The sequence below is a fragment of the Spea bombifrons genome, chromosome 3, assembly GCF_027358695.1.
Source record: "Spea bombifrons isolate aSpeBom1 chromosome 3, aSpeBom1.2.pri, whole genome shotgun sequence".
NCBI lineage: Eukaryota > Metazoa > Chordata > Amphibia > Anura > Pelobatidae > Spea > Spea bombifrons.
Genome location: NC_071089.1, coordinates 76270494 through 76283273, shown reverse-complemented (window position 1 = coordinate 76283273; position 12780 = coordinate 76270494). Strand labels below are relative to the sequence as shown.

General features: G+C 42.0%; 1 protein-coding gene across 1 annotated transcript; it reads left to right on the top strand.

Moving 5' to 3' along the window:
* The first annotated feature begins 2060 nt into the window (after positions 1-2060).
* BAG2 (BAG cochaperone 2) lies at positions 2061-11854 on the top strand. Its single transcript, XM_053459204.1, has 3 exons — positions 2061-2295; positions 10795-10904; positions 11018-11854. Exons 1-3 carry the CDS (start codon positions 2171-2173, stop codon positions 11419-11421), a joined length of 639 nt encoding a protein of 212 aa, XP_053315179.1. The 5' UTR covers positions 2061-2170; the 3' UTR covers positions 11422-11854.
* The last annotated feature ends 926 nt before the right edge of the window (positions 11855-12780 follow it).

The window sequence follows — 12780 nt, the reverse complement described above, 5'->3', positions numbered from 1 at the left end:
AGATCTTTGTATATATGTACTCGGTAACTACTTGTTATATTAAGAAGCAATAAATATATTTTAAAACCATTTGATGTAGTGAAATATAAGATATATTGTATCATTTACTTTGCCTAATACTAATTACCATTGGGCACCATGTTTTGCCTAGTGGCCGTGTAATCTGTTTGTCTTAGTCTGACGATTCTCGTCTTGTCAGACCCCTATATATATATGTATTGTATTAATTTATGGCGCTATATAAATATAAGATAATAATAGAGCTCGAGGTGCTACATGTTACATTATCTGGCCCTGCATACCATGTGCGGTACAGTGAATAAAGATAATTGTTTCCACCGACACCACTAAGTATTGGTGGGCAATTAACCCGTGGCACTCACATAGGGTATTTTATTTGTTTATGACCCCTGCACTGGACGCAACAAACAGACAACCACTCAAAACAGCGAGAGGAGAAATTCATTGACAAAACCGCAGCGGAACAATTATACAGTAATGTTAGGTGACTTTGTTTGAAGGTTTAAGAATAGGTGCATGGGTTCATGTGAAGATAATGCCATTGCAGTCTACTGTGAATTTACGTTGGGCATTCAAGGGTGTGTTCTGTGCAAGAACTAACAAAATAGTGAATGCATTTAGTCATACTGTATGCCGTGAAGATTTACTAACAGACTTGCCAGGATTCATAATGGCCGTTGCTGTGGAGGAATGTGAGGGGGGGGTAGGAGGTTATCTGACAAAGAAACACAAAAAACTTAGAGCCAACAGTTTATAAACTGAGAATGCACTAGATAACGTGTGTGTGTCTCTTGCGAGCAGGGCTCTCTCCACCTGATGTATCAGTTTGTCTTAGTCTGTCATTTCTTGTCATCTCATACCCCTTGAATATATGTTTTGTATGAAGCGCGGAGTAAATTGTTGGCGCTATAGAAATAAAAGATGATAATAATATATCACACACCTGCTTGCTGCTGGATTAGCCATAAATGCTAATCTCAATTTCTGGCCAGGGATCAATATAATAAAATCAGTGACCAATAAGGGCATAACATGTATATATAACATTTTTTTTACACGTACTGACATAAGTACACTCACACACTCTATCTCGCTAACATACTTTCCTCATTATTTACACTTGACCGCTAACCGCTCAGGCGGTAGTAGGCTGGTGCCAGCAATTCTGGCTCATCAAGGTCCTCGCATATCACTACCTGGTATACCCCTGGATGTACCCCTTGTAACTTCATAAAGTACACCCTTCAAATGTTAACCCTTTATTAGTCCATTGCAAAGAGTCCTTAGTTGTGATTCATTAAGATAAACAACCAAAGTGTTCTAATGATTGTCCTTAAGAAGAGGAGCTGATATGGTTGACGTGGAGATCTCAAGTGACATACTAGTGACACACGCGTGATGTGGAATGCTCAGATATCATGTGATATGAAGTAGTCTGCCCCAGAATGTGTGACCCGCAGAGTAATAGAAATATACCGAGAAACCGTACAGAAAGTAGAACAGGCTGCAGAAACCGCAGTGATGGTGGAAGCGGAATATATAATCGTGATTTAAGAGGCTTTTGTAAAAGACCAGAGTACTTTCAGGGAGAAGGGCAGCACTGCAGAACATGGGGGGGGGGGGGCTCCAGATTAATGAGGATTTTACAGAAAGACATCCACTCAAGCGATCTGACATAATAAGGTTAAAATAGAACAGCTGTGCACACCATTGTGTTTAAAGCAACATAGCATCATTCACATGACATCATAATATTATAGAGGCCAATCTCTATGGGGTTATTAATTTGCATTCAGAGCACTACATGCCCAGTGTAAATGCACACCCCACATGTACTGACGCCCAATGCATGTAACTTGTTTATATATAACTTGTATATATATATATATATATATATATATATACACATATAGAAGATGCATTAGGCTGCAGCAGCAGGTAGATCGCCGGTGCTCGTAGTGACTGCACTGAAAGAGTTAAAGAGCCGGAGGGGGCAGCCGTGTGCTGCAGGCAGGGGGGCAGGGAACGTGACTCGCGGGGAAGGGATCCTCCCAGCCCATGTTAGGAGATGTTTCATTAAGTGTTTCGGAGCGGAGGAGACAGCGTGTCCGGAGACATCGCAGGAGACACCGGCCGAGACAGGACAGCCATGGCCCAAGCCAAGATCCAGGCCAAAGCCTCGGATGGGAAGAATGGAGGAAAGTTCTGCAGGTCACTGTCCATGGCAGCCCGGTCCAGCCATCTGCTGGAGACATTGGATGAGCTGGAAATCAGGTAGGAACCCATTCACCTCTCATGTGTAGAGCTACTTCTCTTTCCAAAGCTGTTCCACTTCAAGGATGACATCAGATAGCCGGCACATGTGACGTCACCGGCTCCTCTGTGGGTCTGATGTACAGATACTGTATGTGTTACACATATACTATGACACATGCCCTGGACACAAAACACATACAAGGCAGGAGAAGAGTGATGGGAAAACCAAAGGAGTTCTCCAAATGTACAGATCTGATTAGATGTGATAGAAACAGTTAAACACTTAAAGGGATTTAACTAAGTAGAAGAAGAGAATGTATTTCAAAGGAGAAGAAATGTTAGAACAAAAGCTCCAGGTATAAAACTAGAGGATCAGAGGCTCAGATGTAATGTAAGAAGTTTTACCTTACTGAGAGGGTGGTCGATGGGTGGAACAGCCTCCCAGCAGTAGTCAACCCATAGAGGTTAACCAACATTTAAACATACATAGGATAGACATAAAGCTATGCTGAATCTAAAACCAGATCAAGGACCGATAGAGGTTTGAGGCAGACTTTATGGCCCGGATGGTTCTAATCTAGGGTCTGTTTCTGTGTTTCTGTGACAAATAATAAGGGAAATGGCTGTAGAGAACGACACCAATAGGTTCCCTGCAATGTTTCTGTTGCTGCGGGTTTTGGCGGTGGGAAGTACAGGGGGATTGGCATGCAGGGTTTCTTCCCAGTGGTTAGTCTTTCCAGAGGAGTTGTTGGCACGAGAGACATCACAGGGGCTGGCATCGCTGGGAAGCACAGCAGCGACTTGGATGCCAGGTTTTTAACAATTAGAACAGAATAAAAAAAAACAGGTTATTGTCCGTTATCACCCTAACGGATAACGCCTAAAAGAGACCGCTAAGACCTCATGGCAAACACCATAGATGTCGTTGCGTCGGGGTATACTAACTCAGGGCTCAGAAACACGCACCTAACCCTGTACATGTGGGAAGACTTCCCAGTTTGGTAACGGCAGGGGACCTGAGACACAAAAACATGTGATAGAGACAATACTTAAAGGGATTTAACCCCTTAATGACAAAGTTCGTACATGTACGGGCTCAAAATGCATTGTTTTCAATGGGTTTAGGGACCGCCCATTGTCCTTAAGAGGTTAACAAAGTACGGGAGGAATGTTTATTTCAAAAATGGAGAAATGTTAGAACAAGACATCATAATCTAAAACTAGAGAATCAGGGGTTTAGATGTAATGTAAGGAAGTTTCACTTTACAGAGAGGGCGGTAGATAAATGGAACAGCCTCCCATCAGAAGTGGTAGAGGCTTTTATAGCATAAAGTTATCATGAAAGATAAGGGAGTATGTAAAGTATAAATATATGCAACTTTACAACATCTCCTTTTCTTGTAGGGGGTGTTTTCACTGTCTAACATCTTAAAGTGCTATTCTCTTGGGTGCATCTGTTGCAGAATGTTCAGTCTCCTGGTGGATGATGTCATACACTCGATACTGCTGTCACAATGATGTCATATATATGGAACTCCAGCAGTCAGGATACGAACACATAGGTTATCTTTGTGGGCAGATATCCATTTGGCAGCGGACACAACAAAGACACAGGATCAGACTTCCCAAGTGTCCCTCTTTAGGAGAGGCAGTCTCTTTTTAGCACATAGACCCTTCTGACGTTTGCTGTGTATGTGTGTATCACAGCGTTCTGTAACCCTAAATGTCACTAGAAACCACAGAAAATTGGTTTATGTATAAAACTTGTTATGTGAAACAGATGTCAAAATGACATCAAAATTCTGATATAAACCCTGGTATAGTCCTGTCCTCCAAACACCCGGCCAAAGCAAAGCTGTCACTCCGGCTATTTGAAATGTTCTGTGTGCAGTGAGTGAAATGCACAGCTGAGAAGAGACTCCTGTGTTCATCTGCATTGTACGGTCAGACGTAAGCGCCTGGCGTGGCTGGGTCCTGGTTCTAATTGCCATAAAGAAAGCTCTGCTATTTTAGTGTTTCTGAGCAGACAAGTAACATAACAGATGGCCCTCTTTTCTCTCTGCGTGACCTTAATTACAATGCATCGCCAACAGAAAAATGATCTTGTGGCAGGCATTTCAGCACAATGGAGATATATATAAATAAATATATATAGATATAGATATATAGATATAGATACATAGATATATATATATACTGCTTTACATAGTGACATGCATTAGCACCATTCCTCATGGCAGTTCAGATCTGCAGTGAAACGGATCAATTTCCGGCTGTCTGGATCATGTGCTAAGTAGCTAGAAAAGTGTAGAAGACTCCAGCAGACGACGTGACTGATAGCGGGATTTGTGTTCCAAAGTGATCTCTTAACTCTTAACAACTCCTCTTTGGGGCTGGGAGAAAGTATTGTGACCGCCTGTTAAATGGTGTGATTTTAATGGCATTGATTGATCTGTGCCTTTTGGCATCGATACTTGTTACCTATTGGCTCCTATACCACTCAGTATTCTTATATATCTCCTATAACACTCAGAGTTCTTTTGGAGGCTCTTCCACATGTTGTGTTTCAGTTTGTCTTTGGGTGTTAAAGGAGTTTGTGATAATAAGGTAGTGTATGTTGGGGACCGGATTGCCCTATTGAAAGAGCAGGGTCTCAGTTACACCGCTGGGTCAGATCTCACACGATGGAGAACTCTGCCTCCATAGCATTGTGTACATGACACCACATGCCCTTCTAAGTGGAGCATCAGTTTATGGCAGACTACCGTATTGGGCTGAACAGCGGAAAGAATGAGTATTGAGATTTTGGATCACATTGCCTTGCAGTTGTGCTGCAGTCTTTATGACTTAATAAGTAGGTGTCAGCAGTTTTGGATAGACGTCTGGGTGGTTTGGCAATTGATGGGTTTTCTTGAAGCATGGAAAATTTGAATGAAAGTGCTATGTATGACATGTCATTTCACGCACTGGTGCAGAACTAACCAGATGCTACTGGATTACAAATCCCATGACTCTTTAAATGCCTGAAACTTTTCCTGTCTGTTAAACGTACAGTCGGTGCAGCAACAGCAAGAGTAGGTGAAGACATCAATGAAGAAAGTTGTCTTCCTGATATGGCATACTTAAGTACCCCCACCTGTCTGATCATGTACAGTGCATGGGGCCTTCACACACAGTAACGGCAGTCAAAGAGTTAATGGGTGTGGTGGGAAGCCATTTCTTTTCTCATTATCCGCTTAAATGACTGTGAGATGTGATCTACATTTTCCAAGGAAGGATGCTAGTACGAAAGCATAATGGATGTGAAAAGCATGACTCACGTAACAGACTTGCCCACTGTGGCAAACCCATTTCAGTGATGGGGGATGGGTATATGTTGTTTTACCAGAAAATAGCTCCTAAATCAGAAAATCATTCCTTTCAACTGTCAATATAGTGTATATATACACTATATGACCAAATCTGTGTGAGCACCTGACTACCTCAACTATATGAGTTTGTTGGATGTCACATTCTAAAATTATGGACATCGTTATGTAGTCGGTAGCATTGTACATAATGTCATTAAAAATGCATTAAATACTTTCTGATAAGCCAGAAAAGAAACTTATATGTTACCATAATATATCTATTCAGATAAAATTGACAATAAATAAATCATATCTGTTAGAGATTGCAGCTGGCATGAAGGGCATATCCAAATAATAACCAGATCATTAAATCCCAGCATATCACTAGTTAATATAATACATTAATTAGCTTAGCCGTATGCCAATCCCATGCTTGCCTAAATGCCTTCACTATATAAACATCTACCAATTCTTTTGGAAGGCGATTCCATGCACCCACTGCCCTTTCAGTAAAGTAATACCGTATTTGCTCGATTATAAGACGACCCTGATTATAAGACGACCCCCCAAATCTGAATATTAATTTAGGAAAAAAAGAAAAAGCCTGAATATAAAACGACCCTATAGGAAAAAAGTTTTACCAGTAAATGTTAATTCATCTAAACTATTTTTTTTTTAATAAAAGCTATGATTGAGAAAAATATTTTGGTTTTATTTCCTTCTATTTTCCAACTTGCCCCCCCCAGTTATGCACATCTGCCCCATGATATGCCTTTTAACCCTCTAAATGCCAGTGTGCCCCATGATATGCCTTTTAACCCTATATGCCACTGTACCCCATAGGGCTGCAACTAACGATTATTTTAATAATTGATTAGTTGGCTGATTATTTTTTCGATTAATCGGATAAAAAAATGAATGTAAATTTTTCATTTATTTAAAATAATTTACTAAACAAATGATGTTAAATACAAACAGCAGAATAAAAAAACTTTGATAATACATTTCTTGTCTTTATTTCCCAACCAGCCCCCCAATATATGCACATTTGAGCCCAGGCTTGCTACGCTGCCTCCCAGACATGCCATGCTGCCCCCCCACATATGCCACGCTGCCTCCCACATCTGCCACTCCACGCTGCCTCCCACATCTGCCACTCCACGCTGCCTCCCACATCTGCCACTCCACGCTGCCTCCCACATCTGCCACTCCACGCTGCCTCCCACATCTGCCACTCCACTCTACCCCCCACATGCCACTGTGCCTGATACGCCTTATACCCCCTGATACCCCACTCCATCCTCCCCAGAAATGCCACCCTGCCCTCCCCACATATGCCACGCCATGCTGCCTCCCACATCTGCCACTCCACAATGCCTCCCACATATGCCACTGTGCCTGATACGCCTTATATCCCCTGATACCCCACTCCATCCTCCCCAGACATGCCACCCTGCCTCCCAGACATGCCACTTCTCTACCCCCAGATATGCCACTCTACCCCCAGATATGCCTTATACACCCTGATACACCACTCCGTCCTCCCCAGACATGCCACACTGCCCTCCCCACAAATGCCTTATATACTGTATATGCCTTATACCCCCAGATATGTCACTTCACTGCCCCCAGGATTTAGATTCCCCTAAATTAACCCTAAACTCCCCATTAACCATAACTGTCCCTAAATTAACCCTTAACACCCCCTTAACCACAGCATCCCCTAAATTAACCCTAAAGACCCCATCAACCACAGCATCCCCTAAATTAACCCTAAACACACCATTAAACAAAACTGCCTCAAATTAACCCCAAACACCCCATTAACCACAGCTGCTCCTAAATTAAACCTAAACACCCTATTAACATAACTGCCCCTAAATTAACCCTAAACACCCAATTAACCATAACTGCCCCTAAATTAACCCTAAACACCCCACTAACCATAACTGCCCCTAAATTAACCCCCACCTCCCCTAACTTTCAGTAGCCCAAATATATATATATATATATATATATATATATATATTACATACATATATACACACACACATATATATATATATATATATATATATATATATACATATATATATATATATATATATACATATATATATATATACACATATACTTACAGTTAGATGAGTGTCACAGCCATGTGGTTCTGGCCTGGAGAAGGAAGGGGCGGGGCCAGTTGTCACAGTGATTACAGGGAGGGGGAGTAAGTAGGAGCTGCTGCTGTGAGAAGGTGAGTCAGACTAAACCGATTATATAATGAGGGGGATTTTTCAGAGCGTTTGCTCTGAAAAAACCCTCATTTTATAATCGATAATAATCGATTCAACTAATCGATAATGAAATTCGTTGCCAACGAATTTCATTATCGATTTTATCGATTAGTTGTTGCAGCCCTAGTACCCCATGATATGCCTTTTGACCCCCTATGTGCCACTCTGCCTCCAGAAATGCCTTATACCCCTATATGCCACTCTGGCATTTAGAGGGTTAAAAGGCATATTATGGGGAAGAGTGGCATATAGGAAGGTTTAAGGCATTCAGGAGGCAGAGTGGCGTATAGAGGGTTAAAAGGGTATTTCTGGAGGCAGAGTGGCATTAAGGGGGTTAAAAGGCATTTCACAGAGCACTCTGCCTCCAGAAATGCCTTATGCCCCCCATTTAACACTCACCTGCCCCCCCAAAAAACTTACCGGTGCTTCTGACTCCCCTGTCATGTAGCCAGGGCAGTGTGTAGATCCCACGCACTTACGCTGCAGCTGGAAGGAGGCGTGACAAGCAGCAGGGGTTGTCTGCGTCCATCGCGCAGACCTTCCCCGACTGTCAGAGATCAGAGTTCCCGGCACCGGTGCGGCGAACTCTGATCTCTGACAGCCGGGGAAGGTCTGCTCGATGGACGCAGAGAACCCCCGCTGCTAGCCACACCTCCATCCTGCTGCAGCGGAAGTTGTCCATGCGAATCACGTAGACATCTACACGCTGCCCCAGCTACACACCGGGGACTCAGAAGTACCGGTAAGTGGGGCAGGCGGGAGGACAGGAGGATCCAGGTCCCCTGCAGCTGCGGGGGATCTGGATCTTAGTCGTCTCATAGTCAGACCTATTTGAGATTATAAAACGACCCCGATTATAAGACGAGCATTTGCTCTGAAAAAAACCTCATCTTATAATCGAGCAAATACGGTATTTCCTGATTTTACTTTTAAACCTTTGCCCCTCTAGTTTATGGCTATGTCCTCTTGTTGTGGTAGTATTTCTCCTTTTAAATAAACTATCTTCCTTTATCATGTTGATTCCCTTTAGTATTTAAATGTTTCTATCATATCCCCCCTGTCACGTCTTTCTTCCAGGCTATATATGTTAAGATCATTTAACCTTTCCTGGTACGTTTCTCTGGAGAATACACTGATGCCCCCATACATACTCACTCTAACACCGTGAACTGATACCCAACACAGTCCAACACTATACACACACTCACTCTAACACCGTACACTGACACACTACATTGTACACTCAAGTGTATGTGGATGTCTGTGTATAAGTGTGTGAAAATGGACAATGGGACAATTTTCGCACCAAGGCTCAGTGGTTTCTAGTAACGCCCCCTGGCTTGTATGTAAGATGTTGATGTGAGATCTGGGCTTGCTCACTGTCATTGTTATCGGCCTAATCTAGCCTACCTTCTGTGCTCCTTCTCCCACTCCTCTCATGTAAGGGCTGCTGTGCTTTAAAATGCCCGGGCCTATTTTAAGTGTACATATTGTTTAGAAGGCATGTTACAAGTACAATATATAAATCTAATACACTTGTGTTACATAGTTACATGATGGAATTGTGATACCTTGTAGATGTGTGACCAGGCACCAAAAACGACTCGGACATATTTTTAGTTTTGTTTTTGGTCCATTCATTTCGGACAACGAATTTCGTTTCCTACCCTTTCAGTTCAGACAAAATTCAGAGAGCATTTTTTGGAATTATTGTCAATCACTTGCACTCACTCTTTGTTACAGTCTCTCTCAGTCTCAGCGTCTCTCCCTACCTTCTCCGACAACTGCTTCTTTGTCTTGTTCTCCTTCTTGTTCTCCGCTGGTCCCCTTTCTCCTGGGTGTATGCTGCATTATTCTGACCTCTTCTGCCACAGGACGGAGCCTCACAAACTTATAGTGTTTGTGAGGCTCTGTCATTTTGCAGAAGTACTGGGAACAAGCCAGAGCGGAGAGCCAATGAAGCAGACCAGCAGAAAACAATAAGGAGAAAAGACCGCAGCGGAGAAGGATGTTACCTTGAGCTAGTGTGTGCGTGTGGATCATGCATATGTCCGCTTGTTAAACCATAAACATGCACAGAATAGAATAGAATAGAGTTACAGGTGTTGTGAATCTTCAAGATGACTTCAACAGTTTTCTCGTTAATCTATGTAATCGATGGAAAACTTGAGAGTAAAACCAACAGTGCTCAACACCTCTACAGACACATGGTGCACCAGATACGAATGCCAAAAACTTGCAATGCTTATCATGCACTTTTTGAAATGCAGACATACAAATAGGGACACAAAGAATGTTAACTACTTACTCTCTTGCCATGACATGGACTGCCATGATTGCTCATTTATACTTCGCTTTGAGCTTGATGCATAATATAACAGAATACTCCCAGTCACACTATGGAAGCAAAGCCACCCAAACACCTGCCACAGTAAGGCAAAAAGAGGAGTCTCTCCATCGCTTCCATGTCATGTGTGTAAAGGATTTACTCCTCACTCATTCAGATATATCCCCTAATAATGGCTGCACAGTTGACATCATCATGTCTTTTTACTGAAATGAATGAACAGATGCACAGATTTGACCCGTGGTGCAGCAGAAAGATTGACCTTATGCACGAGAGTAATTTACATGGGACAGCTGGTACAGAAAATATTGACATAAAGCTTCTACGATTCGCAGTCATGTGGCTGAGATATCTGCCAATTTCCCTGTCGCATAATTTACTTCTTAGTCTAGTTACCCAAATGGCTAAATGTGAAAAAAACATTAACCGGCTAGCCCATTACATCCAGGTATATCAGATACAGGCCGAAAGACTAGAGTAACTGATCACAATGGAAGTATAATGTGCGTTTTTCTTCTTCTTCTCTTAGGGTACAAGCTTTGCGTGATGCAGCATCTACACTTGAGGTGGAGAAAGAAACTCTGATAGAGTTAATCCACAGTATTCAGAACAGCCAAGACATGAGGAACATCAGTGTTGGTAAGAACTAGATAAACCTAAACTGCTATCAAACACTCTTATAGCCCAATTACAATTAGACAATGGTGCTACTGTAACGTATGCTTAAAAAACGTTTCTAAACTCTTCTGAAGGTGAGAGGGAGGAACTCACGATAACCGCTGGTCGACTAATGAATCGCACCTTGACTGTTGAAGTCTCCTTAGAAACCATTCGAAACCCGCTACAAGCTTCAGCTCTCCAGCAAGCCACCACCATTATTGATGAGATTTCCAAGAATGTGGTGGAAAACTTGGAAAATGGCAAGAAGCAATTGTTATCCCTGTATGCAGCTTGCACATCAGATGTTCCACCTGGGCCAGTCGACCAGAAGTTTCAGTCCATCATTATTGGATGTGCATTAGAGGACCAGAAGAAAATAAAGAGAAGGCTGGAAACACTTATCAGGAACATAGACAGTTCAGAGAAGTCCATTACGCTGTTAGAGCACCAGAGGCAGAAAAAAGCATTGAATTCTCTTAATAGCAATAACGTGTAATGTCACAATTAGAACATCCACTCGCGCATACACAGAAAAGAGAATGCATTCATTCTGGTGACAGCTCAGTTAATAGTCATTTATTTCAAATATTTTCATGCAATAATAATTGTATATTTGTCTAGTCCACCTCTTCGATATATGTGCTTTACATTTTCTGTTAAAATGTTCATTCTACATGTGTTTTCACTGAATTACATGGATATTATCACATGGATTTTTTTTAATAATACAAACTCTGGATATCTAACCTCTATTCACTGAAGAGATTGCGTTTTTTGCTATGACAAAAAAACAGGTTAAGAAACAGGAGGTTAATTATGTTGGGGGGGTAGGCTGGCAATGCCTGGGGGGGGGTGTTGTGACCGCCAAATGTGTGTACGTTGTTTACACATCCATATGCATCATTGAATAAAGACCCTGAGACCCCAAAGTGTCAGTAGCCCACTGCAATCAGTCTCTTATAAATGGTAAGTGGGGTGGTTAACAAAACATTGGGAGATCACAGAAGTGCCTGTAATAACTGTAATTATAAAACTGTATGGTATTATTGGGGTGTAGTGTGTTTGTGATCTATTGGATTATTTAATTATGATGAGGCATACCTTTTATAACCTTTGCACCCAATTTTGTTGTCAGGAATATTGAGTGCCCATCCTTTCATCATTTTTCTTCTATGTGCTTTTCACTGTGTCATACTGGGTATTATGGAACCTAAAAGAATAGTAAGGGAGGCCGTGCAATGTTTATGTTCCTAGTAATACAGTGAATATTCTGCTGATTATACACAAAACAGAAAGGTATGTATCCAGCGCCCTCTTGTTTTTTCTGGTTTCCTATATATGTTGTGCCAGTAAACTTACTTTTGATGGGTTAAGAGCTCAACCTTTGATTATAACAGGGATATCCTGTAATACAAGTTATAAAAACAGACCCAAAGTAAGGTGCAGTTTACATTTGTTATGCCTGTCGTGGTGTACAGAGAAGGAAAGGAAAATTTTGGTACAATCAGCAGAGACATGAGTCTTGGTCCCTATTTTCGAGTTTCAGTCTGGTGTACTATGGGAACACTAAGTCATGAGGTATTTTATCTTGATGAATTCCAAATGATGACCACAGATCTGTATAGTTTGCCCATTCATCCAGTAGAGCATTTGAGGGGTCAGGAACTGATGTTGGACAAGAAGGCCTGGCTCGCAATCTCCGTTCCAGCTCATCCCAAAAGTGTTTGATGGGTTTGAGGTCGGGCTCTGTGCGTGTCAGTCAAGTTCTTCCACACCAAACTCATCCAACCATGTCTTTAAGGACCTTGCTTTGTGCACTGGCCTTCCCAAACTGTTCCCACAAAGTTGGAAGCAT

Excerpts from the sequence above, each read along its gene's own strand:
- BAG2 (XM_053459204.1), top strand. The coding sequence starts at position 2,171 with ATGGCCCAAGCCAAGATCCAGGCCAAAGCCTCGGATGGGAAGAATGGA. Across the intron at positions 2,296-10,794 it reads TTGGATGAGCTGGAAATCAG|GGTACAAGCTTTGCGTGATG; the intron begins GTAGGAACCCAT and ends TTCTTCTCTTAG. Across the intron at positions 10,905-11,017 it reads CATGAGGAACATCAGTGTTG|GTGAGAGGGAGGAACTCACG; the intron begins GTAAGAACTAGA and ends ACTCTTCTGAAG.